This window comes from Mastacembelus armatus, chromosome 17 (genome assembly GCF_900324485.2).
Source record: "Mastacembelus armatus chromosome 17, fMasArm1.2, whole genome shotgun sequence".
Classification (NCBI taxonomy): domain Eukaryota; kingdom Metazoa; phylum Chordata; class Actinopteri; order Synbranchiformes; family Mastacembelidae; genus Mastacembelus; species Mastacembelus armatus.
This window is the reverse complement of record NC_046649.1, coordinates 2622844-2641056: the sequence shown is the minus strand read 5'-3', so window position 1 is coordinate 2641056 and position 18213 is coordinate 2622844. Positions and strand designations below refer to the sequence as shown.

Genomic DNA, 18213 nt, shown 5'->3' with positions numbered 1-18213 from the left:
CAGCAATGACACCCGATTACGCCAATCGGAGGTCACTAAAATTAATGTTGAGTCGGTGTGTAACTTTGCTAAATTAATGTCGGACTCCGTAGTTTTCTCTGGACCCCTCCCCAATCTGACCAGCGATGACATGTTTAGCCGCATGTCGTCGTTCCGTCGTTGGCTGTCTAGGTGGTGTCCAGCAAACGATGTGGACTTCATAGACAATTGGGCCACTTTCTGGGGAAAACCCGGTCTGGTAGCGAGAGACGGCATCCATCCCACTTTGAATGGTGCAGCTCTCATCTCTAGAAATTTGGCCGAGTTTATTAGCCGACCTAAAGCCTGACAATCCAGGGTGGGGACCGGGATGCAGAGACTCAGTCTAAAATGCCTCTCTGCAGTTTCTTTAGAGCCGCCGCCCCCCTCAAACCACATAGAGACTGTGTCTGCCCCTCGAACATATAAATCAAATAAATCAGAAATTAACAGAAGAGGAGTTATTTATAAAAACTTAATAAAAATTAAGACCACTCCTCTTATTGAACAGAAAAACAGAACTGTCAAATGTGGACTATTAAATATTAGGTCCCTTTCATCTAAATCTTTGTTAGTAAATGATTTGAGAACTGATCACCAAATTGACCTACTTTATCTTACTGAAACCTGGTTACAGCAGGATGAATATGTCAGTCTGAATGAATCAACCCCCCTCAGTCATAAAAATTATCATGTTCCTCGAAGCACAGGTCGAGGTGGAGGAGTAGCTGCAATCTTCCACTCAAACTTATTATTAAACTTTCATCCTCAGAACAGTTATAACTCATTTGAGAGCCTCACTCTTAGTCTCTCACATCCAAACTGGAAAACACAAAAACCAGTTTTACTTGTCATTGTGTACCGTCCACCTGTCCCTTACTCAGAGTTTTTAACTGAATTCCCTGACTTTCTGTCTGATTTAGTGCTTAGATCAGATAAAGTCATTATAGTGGGAGATTTTAACATTCATGTAGATGTTGAAAATAACGGCCTCAGCATTGCATTTAATTCTATATTAGATTCAATATTTTGAATCTTTTGAATTTAAAATGATGGATCATGCACCGTTTGGAAGAAAATTCCACTACAGCAGATGTTTATCTGACTATGCTGTTAATAAATTTAAGAAAATGATTCCATCTTTATTTACATCTATGCCAAGTATAAACATAGTGGAGGGCAGTTGCTTCAATCCCACTCCCTACCAAATTGATCATGTTGTTGACAGCGCTGTAACCTCACTGCGTGAAATGCTTGATTCTGTAGCCCCTCTGAAAAAGAAGTTAGTGAATCAGAGAAGACTAGCCCCATGGTATAATTTACATATTCGTACCTTAAAGCAGGCATCACGAAGGCTGGAAAGGAAGTGGCGTTCCACAAACTTAGAGGAAGTTTCTAGCCTGGAAAAACAGTCTACTAACATATAAAAAAGCTCTCCGTAAAGCCAGAACTGCATACTATTCATCACTAATCGAGGAAAATAAGAACAATCCCAGGTTTCTTTTCAGCACTGTAGCCAGGCTGACAAAAAGTCACAGCTCTGTTGAGCCCAGTGTTCCCTTAGCTCTCAGCAGTGATGAATTTATGAGTTTCTTTACAAATAAAATCACAACTATTAGAGATAAAATTCAGCAGATGCTTCCTATACCTGCAATAAATGAATCTTCTACTACAGTAGCTCTTGAATCATCTGTAGGACCTCAGTTATGTTTAGACTGCTTCTCTCCCATAGATCTCTCTGAATTTACATCAGTGGTTGCTTCATCGAAATCATCAACGTGTCTCTTGGACCCCATCCCGACTAGACTGCTTAAAGACACCCTGCCATTAATGAACTCATCTTTATTAGACTTGGTAAATTTATCTCTAGTATCAGGCTACGTACCACAGGCCTTTAAGACTGCAGTAATCAAACCTTTACTCAAAAAGCCTAGTCTTGATCCAGGAGTCTTGGCTAATTATAGACCAATATCCAACCTGCCATTTATTTCTAAAATCCTAGAAAAAGCTGTTGCTAAGCAGCTATCAGACCACTTACACAGGAATGAACTATTTGAAGATTTTCAATCAGGATTTAGAGCACATCATAGTACAGAAACAGCACTGTTGAAAGTTACCAACGATCTTCTCTTAGCCTCAGATAATGGACTTGTTTCAATACTTGTCCTCCTAGACCTTAGTGCAGCATTCGACACCATTGACCACAACATCTTATTACAGAGACTGGAGCATGTGATTGGTATCAGAGGAACAGCGTTAAAGTGGTTCCAATCCTATTTATCGAACAGATTCCAGTTTGTTCATGTCCATGATGAACCTTCCACACGAACAAAAGTTAGTTATGGAGTTCCACAAGGCTCTGTGCTAGGACCGATTCTGTTCACCCTGTACATGCTTCCTTTAGGATATATCATTAGGAAGCACTCTATTAATTACCACTGCTATGCAGATGACACTCAGTTATATCTATCTATGAAACCTGTTAACACAAACCAGTTAACCAGACTTCAAGCCTGTCTAACTGACATAAAGGCCTGGATGACCAGTAACTTTTTACTTTTAAACTCGGAGAAAACAGAAGTCATTATATTTGGGCCAAAAAATCTCAGAAATAACTTTTCTCAAATAATAGCTACTCTAGATGGCATAACCCTGGCCTCTAGCACTATTGTAAAAAACCTTGGAGTTATTTTTGACCAGGACATGTCCTTTAACTCACACATAAAACAAATCTCTAGAACTGCATTCTTTCACCTGCGCAACATTTCCAAAATTAGGAACATCCTGTCTCAAAATGATGCAGAAAAACTAGTCCATGCATTTGTTACCTCAAGGCTAGATTACTGTAACTCATTACTATCTGGATGTCCCAATATCTCCATAAAAAGCCTCCAATTAATCCAGAATGCCGCAGCCAGAGTCCTGACAGGAACTAGCAGGAGAGATCATATTTCTCCTATATTGGCTTCTCTTCATTGGCTCCCTGTAAAATATAGAATAGAATTTAAAATCCTTCTTCTCACATACAAATCCCTTCATAATCAAGCTCCTTCATACCTTAAAGACCTCATAGTACCATATTATCCCAATCGACCACTTCGCTCTCAGAGTGCAGGTCTACTTGTGGTTCCCAGAGTTTCCAAAAGCAGAATGGGAGGCAGAGCCTTTAGTTATCAAGCTCCTCTCCTATGGAACCAGCTCCCAGCCTGAGTTCAGGAGGCAGACACTCTCTATACTTTTAAGGCTAGACTTAAAACCTTCCTCTTTGACAAAGCGTATAGTTAGGGCTGGCTTCAGGCAACCCTGAACCATCCCTTAGTTATGCTGCTATAGGCCTAGACTGCCCGAGGACCATCGGTGCACTGAGCTCCCCTACCCTAACCCCCCCCTTTTCCTTTCCCCTCCCCTCTTGAATCTTACTAACCTTGTGTTCTCTCTCTCCCCTAGTTTGTGCTCTCTCCCTCTCTCTCTATTCTCTCTGTACCTTCTGCAGGTGTCCCTGGTCCTGGAGCTGTATATCGCTGATGTGCAGTTACTGGTCCCACCAACCTGCAGTGTCTATTTGTTGTTTATTGTTGCTGTTCTTTTCTCTCTGCTCTATCCACTCACCCCAACCGGTCGAGGCAGATGGCCGCCCAAACTGAGCCCGGTTCTGCTGGAGGTTTTTTTCTTCCGTTAAAGGGAGTTTTTTCCTCTCCACTGTCGCCAAGTGCTTGCTCATAAGGGAATTGTTGGGTTTTTAGTTTTAGTTTTTGTAAAGTGCCTTGAGATGATTTGTATTGTGATTTGGCGCTATACAAATAAAATTGAATTGAATTGAATTGAATAGATTTTTTGACGGTGGAAAAAAGAGAACGCGTGAAACTGGAGGCAGATACAATGAGTGAGGTGTAGTAGGCAGTTTTTGTTTGAATAATGGTTTGCTTATATTTCAGCATATGGTTTAGATACAAGTCCTTATGGATGGATAAACCGTTTTTTTTGGAGAGACGCTCAAGGCGGCGGGCTTGGGTTTTGAGGAGGTGGAGTTCGGATGTGTACCATGGTGGAGCAGAGTGAGTGAAGGAGCGAAGGGGCGAAGGTGTCTAGTAGATTATGTAACTCACTGTTTAAAATTGGATATCATGTCGGGGAGGGAGGGAGAGTGATTAATACATGGAAGATTATTAAGTGCAGCTGTGAAGGAGGAGAGGTCGATGTTCTCTATGTTGCAGAAAGTGATGGTGCGGGAGAGGTGGGTTTTAAAGAGAAGTAGTGTGGAGTTAAAACAGACCAGTTTGTGATCAGAAAAGAAGGTGTCGAGGATAGAACATGACCAAGAAGTGACACCATAACAGCAAACTAAGTCAAGGATGTGACCATGAGAATGTGTGTGGTTGGGGGGGGGTGATGTAATGTTGGAGCCCATAGCTGTCCAGACAGGAAATGAAGTCCTTTGTTGCGGTGTTGTTGGGATTGTCAAAGTGGATATTGAAATCGCCAAGAAGAATTACGTTATGTGACAGTGAGATGAGGTTAGCAAGGAGGTCAGACAGTTTGTCCAGGAATATCGGGTTGGGTTTAGGTGGGCAATAGATGGTGACCAAGAAGGTTGGTGTGTGACCGTGAATACGAACTGTGAGAGCTTCGAAGAACTGGGAGGTGACAGTGGGGTGAATGGATAATTTGTATTTGAGGTTGAAGAGTATAGCAAGGCTGCCACCGCGTCCCGATTGGTTTGGATGGCTGAGATATGTAAAACCAGGAGGAACAGACTGATTAAGTTCAAGGAAGTCGTTGGGCTGCTGCCAGGTTTCAGTTAAGCACAGGGTGTCCAGGTTATGACTGAGTAAAATATCAAAAAGCTTTAAAAATGAAGCTTTTTGTGTGAGGGAACGAACATTCAGTAGTCCAAACCGGGTGTTATGGGAGGGTGTAGAGTCCATGTTTCTGGAGAGGTTAGCTAGCATAGAGTGGTTGATCAGGCGTATACCTGATTTCCTCGGCCGAGGTCGGGAGGCTGACCAGATGGAGGGGATTGGTTGAATGGAGTCCGGTAGTCAGTCATGTGGGACAGAATGAACAGCATGTCCAGTGTAAGCATGCGGGGTACAGTGAACAGCATGTTGAATGTTGGTAGAAAGCATATGGGAGCCCAGGCGGTTAGGATGCAGACCATCTCCTGCAAAGAAGGCAGGCCGGTTCCAGAAGAGGTTGAAGTTGTCGATAAAATGGAGATTGTATGACAGGGAGACAGACGTGAGCCAGGTGTTGAGGCTGAGGATTCTGCTGAAGTGGCCGGAGCCTCTTCCAAGCGTGCGGATGGGACCAGAAATTAAGATTTACCACATTTGCTTAAGAGGTTGAGGAGAGAGATAAAAATCCTTTTTAGTCAATTCGGACCGGTGGAATGACGTGTCACATGTTCCAATATGTACAATCACTCTAATGATGGAAGATGGAAGTGTTGGCCGTAATCCAGGAAGTATGTCCAAGATGTCCGAAGCTGTAGCTCCAGGGAAACAGTGAGTAGTGGCGTTGAAAAAGCGTACATTCCTTATAATTGAGTCTCCGATGATTAACGTGGTTGGGGGAAAAGGGGGATGAGAGGAAGACGCCAGTCATTGGCCCTTGGAGCCGTGACGACGTGCTGGCTGGTGGGGAGGCGGGGCTGTGACGTCAGGGGCTGAGGTGGAAGGTGCTGGCGGCAGGTCAGTTGGTCCGTAGCTAGGGAGCCCATGGGTGTGCCTGAGCACGGCATCGCGGAGAATCCTACGGCGCACAGATGTAGTGGCCGGGTGGGATGGTGCCCCTTTTCCGCCGGGGCATCGGGCTCCGCGAGGAGCACTCGAGCAAAGGCAGGGGCGCTGAGCGTCATCAGTGGGTATCGGGGGTGGTTGGGATACCGAAGTGGGTGAAGCAGTAAGTAGGTCCGGAGTGGCAGAGGACAGAGGAGCGAATCGATTGGAGAGGTCCAGGGAAGAACGTGGAGATCCGGACGCGGAGATCCGGATGTCTTTTCCGCCCTCGGACCGCAACCTCAGTCCAGTAGGCACGATGACATGGTGTTGAAGAGGAGGAGGGTCGTGGATAGGTTGAGGGGTCCCATGGAGAGTGAGGGTAAGTGAGGAGAGATCTTCCTCAATTGTTCGAGGGCGACGTCCATGAAGCTAGCCGGAATAGAGTCTTTCTGTTGGAGATCGTGAGAGGCGGCGTATTTCTAGCTTTAATTTAGTAATTTCGTTGTTTGCTAGTCGGAGTAGTAGATTGGCGTTGTCAGAGATGGTCAGGTAAAGTTGGCGTTGTTGTTATCGTTCTTGGTGGTGTTGGCGTTGTTGGTGCATGGCTGGCTGTGTCAATCGCCATCTTGTGTTGCCATCTTGCAAGCAGTGGAGTGAGTGTCACACATCACACATCACAGATACAGACTGAGCCTACATTTACTATACCGTTTTAAAAAGTTAAAAGTGAATTATATGACATGGTCATATATACCAGTGTCAGAATTTGTGCTATGCATTTTAACCCAATTCCAAAGTGCACACACACCCAGAGCAGTGCGCAGCCAGCACTGCGGCATCCAGGGAACAGTCGTGGTATTAAAGGTGGACACTCTGTGCCACCAACAATTCCTGTCAGACCTGAGACTCAACCCTGCAATTTTCAGGTTGGAAGTCCAACTCCCTAGCCAGTAGGCCACGACTGCTTATAGTTTGTTTATGTACAGTTCACACTTTAGATGTTTTACATTCTTATCACACAGCACATTCAAGTTCATTGTGCAGCCCACTGTGCAGGACAACAAGCCCATGAAGAACTATTTTCAGAGGCAAGAAGAACCAAGAGTCCTGCAGCAGATGGTCTGACCCCCAAAGAGCCCAGATGTAGGCAGTCTGGGACTATATGAAGAGATAGAAGACAGTGGGACAGCCTGAATCTACAGAAAAACTGCAGCAGTTTCTCCAAGGTACTGCAAAGTACCAGGAGAACTGCTGCTGGTTTAAGAGCTAAGGGGAGTGTTGCAAATACTTATTTAGGTTTTGTTCCCTTTACTGCAATTTCTAACTGATAAATGAAAAGTGTTTATTTATAATAAATGCATTCCCTGTGTATTTTTAATTTAAATTCAATTTATTTTATTTGTATAGCACCAAATCACTATGCAATCATCTCAAGGAACTTTACAAAAAACAAAAACAAAACCCAACAAATCCCTTATGAGCAAGCACTTGGTGACAGTGGAGAGGAAAAACTCCCTTTAACAGAAGAAACCTCCAGCAGAACCAGGCTCAGTTTGGGTGGCCATCTGCCTCAACCAGTTGGGGTGAGTGGATAGAGAGAGAAAAGAACAGCAACAATAAACAACAAATAGACACTGCAGGTTGGTGGGGCCAGTAACTGCACATCAGCGATATACAGCTCCAGGACCAGAAGGTACAGAGAGAGAGAACACAAATTACAGGAGAGAGAAGGCACAAAGTTAGTGACATTCAATGGTGCTATATACATGTGAGGGGGAAGGAGAGGAAAGGAGAGGTTAGTGGGTGGGCGGGGGGGGACATTCTGTCCCACATGACTGATCGAAAGAGGAGTGGGGAGGGAGGGAAGAGGTGAGAGGAGCTCAGTGCACTGATGGGGAGTCGTCAGGCGGTCTGGGCCTATGGCAGCATAACTAAGGGATGGTTTAGATTCACCTGATATGGTATGAGGTCTTTAAGTTATGAAGGAGGTTGATCATGAAAGGATTTGTATGTGTGGAGAAGGATTTTAAATTCTATTCTGGAATTTACAGCGAGCCAATGAAGAGAACCTAATATAGGAGAAAAATTATCTCTTGCTAATTTCTTTCAGGACTTTTCACAGTAGTGCTGAAGGCCAAAACTATGCAATCTAAGGTAGTTATAATGTTAAATAAGCTATTTCTGAGATTTTTAGGCCCAAATACAATAACTTGTTTTCTCTAATTTTAAAAGTAGGAGGTTACTGGTCATCCAAGCCTTTATGTCCATTAGACATGCTTGAAATCTGGCTAACTGGTTTGTGTCATCAGGTTTTTATAGATAAATACAGCGTGTCATCTTCATAGCAGTGGTAATTAATAGAGTGCTTCCTAATAACATTCCCTAAGATAAGCATGTTTAAGGTGAAGAGAAGCACAGAAGCTTGTGGAATGCCATAATTAACTTTGTGTGTGTGGAAGGTTCATCATGAATATGAACAATTTGGAATCTGTCTCTTCCTTTTATTCCAATCACATGCTCCAGTCTCTGTAATAAGATGCTGTGGTCAGTAGTGTCAGATGCAGCACTGAGATCTAGCAGGACAAGTACAGAGATGAGTCCATTATCTGAGGCTAAGAGAAGATCGTTGGTGACTTGTACTAATGCTGTTTTTGATTTATGATGGGCTTTAAGTGCTGATTGAAAATCTTCCAATAGTTCATTTCTGCGTAAGTGGTCTGAGAGCTGCTTAGCAACAGCTTTTTCAAGAATTTTAGAAATAAATGGCAGGTTGGATATTAGTCTATAATTAGCCAAGACTCCTGGATCAAGAGTAGGCTTTTTGAGTAAGGGTTTGATTACTGCAGTCTAAAAAGCCTGAGGTAGTCTAATAAAGAGGAGTCCATTAATGGCAGGGTGTCTTTGAGCAGTCTAGTCTGGATGGGGTCTAAGAGACATGTTGATGATTTACAGTATCTCACAGAATTGAGTACACCCCTCACATTTTTGTAAATAGTTGTAAATTCATGTGACAACACTGAAAACATGACACTTTGCTACAATGTAAAGTAGTGAGTGTACAGCTTGTATAACAGTGTAAATTTGCTGTCCCCTCAAAATAACTCAACACACAACCATTAATGTCTAAACCGCTGGCAACAAAAGTGAGTATACACCCCTAAGTGAAAATGTCCAAATTGGGCCCAAAGTGTCAATATTTTCTGTGACCACCATTATTTTCCAGCACTGCCATAACCCTCTTGGGCATGAAGTTCACCAGAGCTTCACAGGTTGTCACTGGAATCCTCTTCCACTCCTCCATGATGACCTCACAGAGCTGGTGGATGAGACCTTGCACTCCTCCACCTTCCGTTTGAGGATGCCCCACAGATGCTCAATAGGGTTTAGGTCTGGAGACATGCTTGGCCAGTCCATCACCTTTACCCTCAGCTTCTTTAGCAAGGCAGTGGTCATCTTGGAGGTGTGTTTGGGGTCGTTATCAATACTGCCCTGTGGCCCAGTCTCTGAAGGGAGGGGATCATGCTCTGCTTCAGTATGTCACAGTACATGTTGGCATTCATGGTTCCCTCAATGAAGTGTAGCTCCCCAGTGCCGGCAGCACTCATGCAGCCCCAGACCATGACACTCCCACCATCATGCTTGACTGTAGGCAAGACACACTTTTCTTTGTACTCCTCACCTGGTTTCCGCCAGACACGCTTGACACCATCTGAACCAAATAAGTTTATCTTGGTCTCATCAGACCACAGGACACGGTTCCAGTAATCCATGTCCTTAGTCTGCTTGTCTTCAGCAAACTGTTTTCGGGCTTTCTTGTGCATCATCTTTAGAAGAGGCTTCCTTCTGGGACGACAGCCATGCAGACCAATTTGATGCAGTGTGCGGCGTATGGTCTGAGCACTGACAGGCTGACCCCCCACCCCTTGAACCTCTGCAGCAACACTGGCAGCACTCATACGTCTATTTCCCAAAGACAACCTCTGGATATTACGCTGAGCATGTGCACTCAACGTCTTTGGTCGACCATGGCGAGGCCTGTTCTGAGTGGAACCTGTCCTGTTAAACCGCTGTATGGTCTTGGCCACCGTGTTGCAGCTCAGTTTCTGGGTCTTGGTAATCTTCTTATAGCCTAGGCCACCTTGTTATGTAGAGCAACAAGTTCTCAGCCATGAGGTGCCATGTTGAACTTCCAGTGACCAGTATGAGAGACTGAGAGCAATAACACCAAATTTAACACACCTGCTCCCCATTAACACCTGAGACCTTGTAACACTAATGAGTCACATGACACCGGGGAGGGAAAATGGCTAATTGGGCCCAATTTGGACATTTTCACTTAGGGGTGTACTCACTTTTGTTGCCAGCGGTTTAGACATTAATGGTTGTGTGTTGAGTTATTTTGAGGGGGCAGCAAATTTACACTGTTATACAAGCTGTACACTCACTACTTTACATTGTAGCAAAGTGTCATGTTTTCAGTGTTGTCACATGAAAAGATATGATAAACTATTTACAAAAATGTGAGGGGTGTACTCATGTCTGTGAGATACTGTAGATGAAGCAACTGTTGATGTGAATTCAGAGAGATCTATGGGAGAGAAGCAGTCTAAACATGACTGAGGGCTTACAGATGGTTCAAGAGCTACTGTAGTAGAAGATTCATTTATGGCAGCTATAGGAAGCATCTGATGAATTTTATCTCTAATAGTTGTGATTTTATTTGTAAAGAAACCCATAAAGTCACTGCTGAGAACTAGGGGAACACTGGGCTCATAAGAGTTGTGTCTTTTTGTCTTTGCTGAAAAGAAACCTGGGATTGTTCTTACATTCCAACATCTACTCAACATCCAGGTTGAATGAAGTAACAGTAGTTTGCTGCCACTACTCACCCGTAACTTTGAATGTGAGTGATTAATTATTCATATATCTGTGGATTACTGATGCTTCAGGTTCAGGTCACTTCTGTGTTTCGTGTGTGCAAGCTAACATTTGCCTACCCATTTGTCACACCACTCTGGCTTCACGACCCCATCTCCCTGCCGTGGCTCACGATGTGGGCCAGCAAGATCTATTTCTGGTCTGTGATAGCCTGGACTCTCCTATCACTTTTCCACCAACCTGTGGCAGGTTTGCTCCAATAAAGTATTGAAGTCTAAGCCTCCACTGGTATTGCTGCACCTGCACCCGGACATTTCTCTCCTGCCTCGCTGGAGATTGTGGGTCTCGCTGGAATTTCCACCGCGACAAATCCAAATCAATTAAATCATTTTGGTCCACCACTTGGCACCCTTCCGAATGCACTAGATGAACTGTTGATTGCAGCGTTAGTCAACCTAACTCGGTCGGCTAACAGCACTGTCAAAGCTGACTACACCCTGTCAACTTCAGTCTACTTAACATCCCCTCATTTACGAGCAAGGGCCATCTCATCCAGGATCTTCTCACTTCTCATTGAGTTTCCTGTGTCTGTTAGGTACTATTAGGATACTGTTAGGACCCGAGGTTTCTGTTTCCTGTTTGTCTTTTATTTTGGTACCTTAGTTCCTCTTGCCCCAGTCTTGATCCCAGGTAGCTTTGTCTTGGTTGTTCATTAGTTTGATTACTTTCACCTGTGTCCTTGGTTCTGTCTATATATGTCCCCTGCATTCCTTTGTTCTTTGCCGGCGCATTAATGTAGTAATGTTTGCCTTAGAGAGAAGGATTGTTTTTTGTCTGTCTGTCTGCCTGCCGGTACGCTGAGTGGTGTTCCTGTTTTGCCTGTCTGCCTGCCCGCCAAGTGGCAGAGATATTTTGTGTTTGGACTGGATGATCCAGGGCTCAGGCAAACACATACGTGTCCTGCATGTGGGTTCTACCGCTACTCCTTCATCACACACCACACCGAACCATAACAGTAACAAGCATTACAATGTAAAACAAGAGCTTTAAAATGGACAACAGAATAATATGGCACATAGAAAGGACAATGCAAAAAGATTAAAACAAATAAAAAAGGAAATTAAAATTAATCACAGAAAGAATTTCTGAAAAGGAACGTTTTAAGAGAAGTTTTAAAAACAGTGAACTTGCATCGTTAATGACAGTTGGGAGAGAATTCCACAATTTTGGAGCATAGATTGAAAATGCCCTACTGCCCCCTGATTGCAGCCGTGTTTCTAGGAACAAAACTGTGATGTGATGAACGTACTGTGGGGCAAGACCATGTAGGGCCTTATATGTGAGCATTAGAATTTACAGGGAGCCAATGTAACGTCTTTAAAACAGAAATTATATGATCGCCAATCCTGGCCATAGTCAGAATTCTGGCTGCTGAATTCTGCAAATATTGCAGTTTAGAGAGGGAAGATTTAGAGGCTCAAGGAGAGCATTACAATAATCAATTCTTGAGAAGACAAAAGAATTGATTAGTTTTTCAACAACAGGGAAGTTCAGCATAGGCTTAATGTGTGCAATGTTTCTCAGCTGAAAAAACGAGGTCTTTACCATGTTCAGAATAAATGGATCAAATGACAAGGAGGTGTCAAAAATAACACCAAGATTTTTTACTTTACTTTGTAGTTCTAGAGTAATACAGGTCTATGGAGACAGCATTTTGTAATTGGTGGAGAGAGCCAAGAAGCATAACTTCAGTTTTAGAGCTATTCAAACAGGAAATTGTCAGACATCCACAACTTAATCTCGGAAATACAGAGAGATAAGAAACATCTACAGGTTGACCAGGCTGAGAGTGGATATAGATCTGAGTATCATCAGCATAAAAGTGATAACTAAGGTTAAAAGATCTTAGTAGCTGACCAAGAGGAAGAATATAAATGCTGAAAAGCAGTGGTCCAAGAACTGAGCCCTGAGGGATGCCAATTAAAACAGGGCTCACAACTGATTTGAAACCATCCAAGAAAACAAAATGACTATGATCCCTAAAGTATGACCTAAACCAGTCTAGGGCAGACTGAGAGATAGTCTCCAACCAGTTGAGTAAAAGTATATCAACAGTGTCGAATGCTGAGCTGAGATCAAGCAAAATTAGAATAGAAAGAGGCCAGAATCAGAAGCTAGCAGTAAATCATTAACAACTTTAACCAGTGCTGTTTCAGTACTATGCAACTTCCTAAACTCAGATTGAAAAGGCTTGAATAGGTTATTGATCATTAAATGATTATGTAATTGAGATGAAACAATGCCTTCTAGTATTTTGGCAATAAATGGAAGATGGGAAATTGTTTGTTTTATTTTATATGGGGGTGACAGTAGCAGTTTTAAGTGCTGTTGGCACAACACCAGTGGACAGGGAATCATTTATTATTATTATAACAGCAGGACACAAGTGGCTAAAACAAGATTTGAACAGGCTAGATGGCAAGTGATCAAGTATGCAAGTGGAAGCTTTCATACTTGATACCTGTGAACAAAGCGACTCAGGAGTAACTAAAGAAAAATCTGACAAAAGTGTATCAGAAAACATGGTGGGTTACGGACATTTGTCGATTTGAAAAAGAAGAAAATCATTACATAACTGAACTGAGGCAGTGTTTATACTGTCTACTTTCAGGTTATTATCAATTATTTGAGAGAAATATGAGGACCTTGCAGAGTCAATTTCTGCTTTGTACTGGCCCAAGCAGGTTTTCCAAGCTTGATGAAAAACTACTAAGCCAGAGCCGCGCCATTTGCGTTCCAGCTTCCAACATTTTTAGTGTAAAGTATCAGTGTACCAGGGAGCTCTATGGACGAAGGTGACATTTCATATTTTAATAGAGCAAAAATATCTAAATTAGCATTAAGGGCTTTGTTAAGTTTTTTACTTCAGACAAGACAAGACAAATCATTCAAACATGCATTAATTGAGTTAGTAAAAAGCCACAGGGTCAATTTATTTCCATTTACGGAAGGAGACAGTACGTGCCACAGACCTTGTGGAGTATGATACATCCAGATTAAAAAAGATCATCTGAGTGATCAGAAAGACCGATATCAACAATACAAAAGTTTGACACAAAAGATTTATTAGCCATGACTAAATGTAGTGTATGGCCTTTGCAGTGGGTCGGAATATTCACAAAAAAATCCATCAAGCATAATAAGTCCTTGGCTGAAGTCTTTCTGATTAACATGTATGATAAAATCACCATGAATCAGAGTTCTCTCCAATTTAATACACAACATAGTCAGCAGATCAGTTAATTCTGTCTGAGAAACCAAATGCAGAATTTCTGAGGTATATAAATTGTGGCAATAGCGGTAGAGTCAAAAGAAGTTACAGTGAGTGCAAGGCATTCAAAAGATGTAAACTGAAGTACAGGTATTGGGCATACTTTGCATTGTAGGTTATAGACTACAATAATACCCCCACCTCTACGAGAAGGCCGCGGGAAGTCAGAGACTGAACACTGCTGGAATTATTTGGTTGAAGAGTAGAAAGTCATTCTGTCTTATGCCAAATTTCGTTGAGAAACAAAAAGTCTAGACCTTTGTCCACAATAATGTCTGACAACAGCAGAGCTTTATTGTTCACAGACAATAAAGCTGTGCATTAAATAATGCAGCATTTAAGGAGATTGATAGCTCTGCAGCACTGAAATTCCATTCCATATGGGGCAAAAATATTAAGTTTCCAAAGTTAACACCAGCATGGTAGACTCTTGTAGTCTTCCATCGGTTATTTAGAACTGAAGTGGTGGAAGATGATGATGAAACAGCCACATTCTGAGCTCCGATGTACATAGGTTGCTTAGGTCTCAGTATCCACAGCGAATATACGCGTCTTTGACCAGATAGTAGTAACACTTGAGGGAAAGAAGCGGTCGAGGGGTGTAGCATAAAGCCATGTCAGACAAGGGCAGCTCAGTCACAACTCCAGGAAGGCTGAGATCCATTGAGTAGGAGAAAAGACTCCAGACGAACACCAGAAGGGCCAAGACATCAGCGAGTGTGAAAAGGTGCCACCACATCACAGCGAATGAGACATAAAACAGACAATAAAAATAACAAAACAATATTAAAAGCAGTTTTCTAAGGTAGAATAAAAACTAATAAAACAATCGGAAAGTGTATCGGCCAGCGTACCCAGCACTTCCTGTTTCCTGTGAAACAAGCACACAAGTGTCATTATTGTTGGTCATCTGGACAGATCGTCTCCTTGCATTGAGGTGGATATAGTGCTTCAGCTGAGCCAATGTAACACACAAGCAGAAAAGTACAATTTTGGCACCCATTGTGGCTTGCATTACCACCCACTAAATTATCTATTATCACAAAGTGCACAGAGCAATTTTCATGGCTTTAGATGGCTTCTGCCACAGCAACAAGCCTCAGTAGGGATGTTACAGAATGTTCTCTGTTTTCTTACACAACAGACTGACTGAGCTCTTCCACACTTTTAGTTTGTACAGGGAAATAATCTGGAGTATAGCAGGCATCCTCAATCATCCTGCGCTCCTTCAAAAATCTCAGGATGTTTATTTTTTTAAATCTCAACGCTATTTCCTCTGCATGATAAACATATTTTATGTAATGTAAACAGGATGATTGTGATGAGCTATCATGGTGCAAATGTGTAAACAGACTTGCATTTCTGTCAGTGTTGCAGTTTTGTTTTTTTTGTTTGTTTTTCAGTTTTGCATTATTGTGCATATGCAATGAGATATGACTTCATGAATGCAACCTATTTATGCACTTTAGCGAACAAACCAACAAAGGTTGCTGAAATAAGGGTGCTGTGTATTTGTGCTTGGACACTGCACCTCAACAAAAGAACAGTTTTTGAATGTAGAGCTGCTTTATAGCCTCCCAAAAATGGAACTGAGAGGCAAGTAGTTTTTTCCAGTCACTCCTTTATAGAAGACTTCACATTGTCAATGTTAAAGAGAAGTTGAAAAGCTAAACATAAACAATACTCCTAGTAGAGCTGGAAGTTCAACACTCCAAGCATTATCAATGCAAAAGTATTCTTATTGTCTTTCAAAACCCCATATCAAATATTAATTTGTGGGTTATACACTGCATTTCCAACATGATATAGAAGTCTTCAATTAGCCAGCATCTGTTTTTGTAATATATGGACCGCAAAGTAGTAACTGCACATCAGGTCTATGCTTGTTGCCCTTCCTGTGTCCTTTACTCCCTGCATTTTTATTAAACACCTTCTAGAGCTACCACACACAGAGAGATCTGTAAACACACCTCCAAATTCCTTTGAAAGTCACTTTGTTGTTGCAAATAAACAGTATTTGTTTGATAATTAAGATAAAGAACATGTCTTTCTTTCTTTATAGGAAGTCTTTCCCCTCCCAGCATGCAACCCTTGCCGCTTTTGCTGCTGTTTATATTTCAGTAAGTATTTAACATAGTACACACCCAAATATAGAGTGAGACTTGTAGCTATCTTACTGTTCCACCAATATTATATTGAATCATCATTTAAGATGATACCTTCATGTGTATTACAGATGTACTTCAACACGGTGTTGACAGACTCAGCTAAACTTCTGAAGCCCCTCCTGGTGTTCTCTTTCATCATGCTGGCCATCCTGGCTGGGTTAACCAGGATCATCCAGTTCAGAAACCACCCTGTCGACATCTACTGCGGATGGTTGCTGGGAGCTGCCATCGCTGTTTATCTGGTACTGAAAAGGATTTTAATGGTCTCGTCAAGGTCAGGTGCAGGTTTGACCAGAATTTTCAGCCAGAACATAAAAGGTGTAAAATAAACTGATTGAAATATTAATTAAACTGATATTTAGCTTAGTAATCCTTACAAATGCACATTTTCAAGAGTTGTGCTTGTTCTTACAACAGACAACTTTTGTTCAAACATATGACAACTTTGGCTGTATCTACTGCAGTGAAATGGCAGATGGAAAAAAACATCTGCAAAACTGAGCAAAAAATGAATGCAAATTTTATTCTACTCTCTGCAAAAGAGTGAAACCTGGCATGAACAAAATGTACTGAACCTGACAAGGTATAGTATGCAGATTGAAAAAGGAAGGAAATTAGTTTTTTGCTAAAAGATAAAACTTCTAAAAAAGTCCTACTACTACCTAAAAGTCCTACCTACTGTATATGTACACTGAAAGGGTTATCAGTCACTGTAATTGTTCCCTCCTGGCCCTTTGCTAAAGTTATTATTAAGTGATGTGGGGCAAAATATACAGTGCAAAAATACAGTCCAAAGTTAGAAGTTAGTCTTAGAAGTCTGGGTTAGGCAAATCACACCAGTAACTTCCAAGGTCTTTATCATATGAAAAAGTTTTTGTTCTTCTTCCATGGACAATCTTACTGAACCTCTGCAGACAGGAAGATGGGAATTTGTTTTAAAAGAATGACTCTACATTTTGGAATATACCCACATGAATTGTCATGAAATGTGAACCTACAGTACACTTTAGAAATAAACAAGGCTACTTTTTTTTTTTACATGATCAGATATATTTGTGTTGGGATCTGATGTTGACTTTGCCAACAAAATTCCTATTAATAATTTATAATTAATAATTATATAATAATATAATTGATGTGTCAGGGTATTTTAAAATGTATAATGTACATACTAGCAAATCTTTTTTCAGTAATCACAATATAAAGTGTTTCGAAACTGCAACTACAAGTTGCTGAACACATTATTTAGATGCAATATTATTACTGCAACATATGTGGTTCAGTACAGTCTTATGGGCTATTAAAAACATGTTCAAACGTTGAGTAGAAGCTCCTGGATACTCACAGACTATAATGCCTCCCACATCGACCCCCGCCCACACAATCAGATAGGCACATCCAGCATACACATACAGAAATGAGCTTCACTATAGCCATTGCACTTGTGAGTAGACGCGCACACATGTCAGCATAGTCCTCTTCAGCTGCCTACACTTTGGCAGGAAGAAATGCTGGCTACAAACATATGAGACTGTGCTCTAGAACATCAGCTCTACATCAGATGATGAAGAGTCACCAGTGACATAACACATTTTAAAATGAAAGCATTTATCTGGTGGATATCTTATATTCTTTCTGAAAATAGAAAGTATAGAAAATATTTGTTTGAAGAACAAATGTATAATATTCATGTTCATTTTAGGTTTTTATTTAAAACTGTCAACCACCCACTATGCTACTTATTCATAATATTTGTTGGTATAGCTGGTCAACATGGATTTTCATATTTCATATTTAGTTTTAAAAAAATAATAATAATCATACATACCTGGAACTTACAGTTATAAATAAGTACTGTATTGTGGAGATAAGATCAAAAGGAAATCGAAAATTCACATTATTTAAGTACAGTTGTGCACATTAATTTACATACCCCTGCCTGGCACAATTTGAGAAAAAATGTACTGGCCATTTATAAAAAATGTAGAAATGATCACAGAGAAATTTTCACAATGTTAAAAACATCTTGTACTGTTCATCCATGAAGTAAAGTGGCCAGCTGAACTAAATGACTCTATGTCAGTGGCTCTCACATTCT

The 18213-nt window shown here is 41.5% G+C and overlaps 1 protein-coding gene across 1 annotated transcript in view; it reads left to right on the top strand.

The window, feature by feature from the left end:
• The window catches only part of LOC113134669 (phospholipid phosphatase-related protein type 4-like), a 58515-nt gene that overhangs the window by 31059 nt on the left and 9243 nt on the right, over positions 1 to 18213 (top strand). The window contains exons 5-6 of the mRNA XM_026314140.1: positions 16010 to 16067; positions 16184 to 16357. Coding sequence (XP_026169925.1) covers positions 16010 to 16067; positions 16184 to 16357 — 232 coding nt within the window. The remainder of the gene's footprint in view (positions 1 to 16009; positions 16068 to 16183; positions 16358 to 18213) is intronic.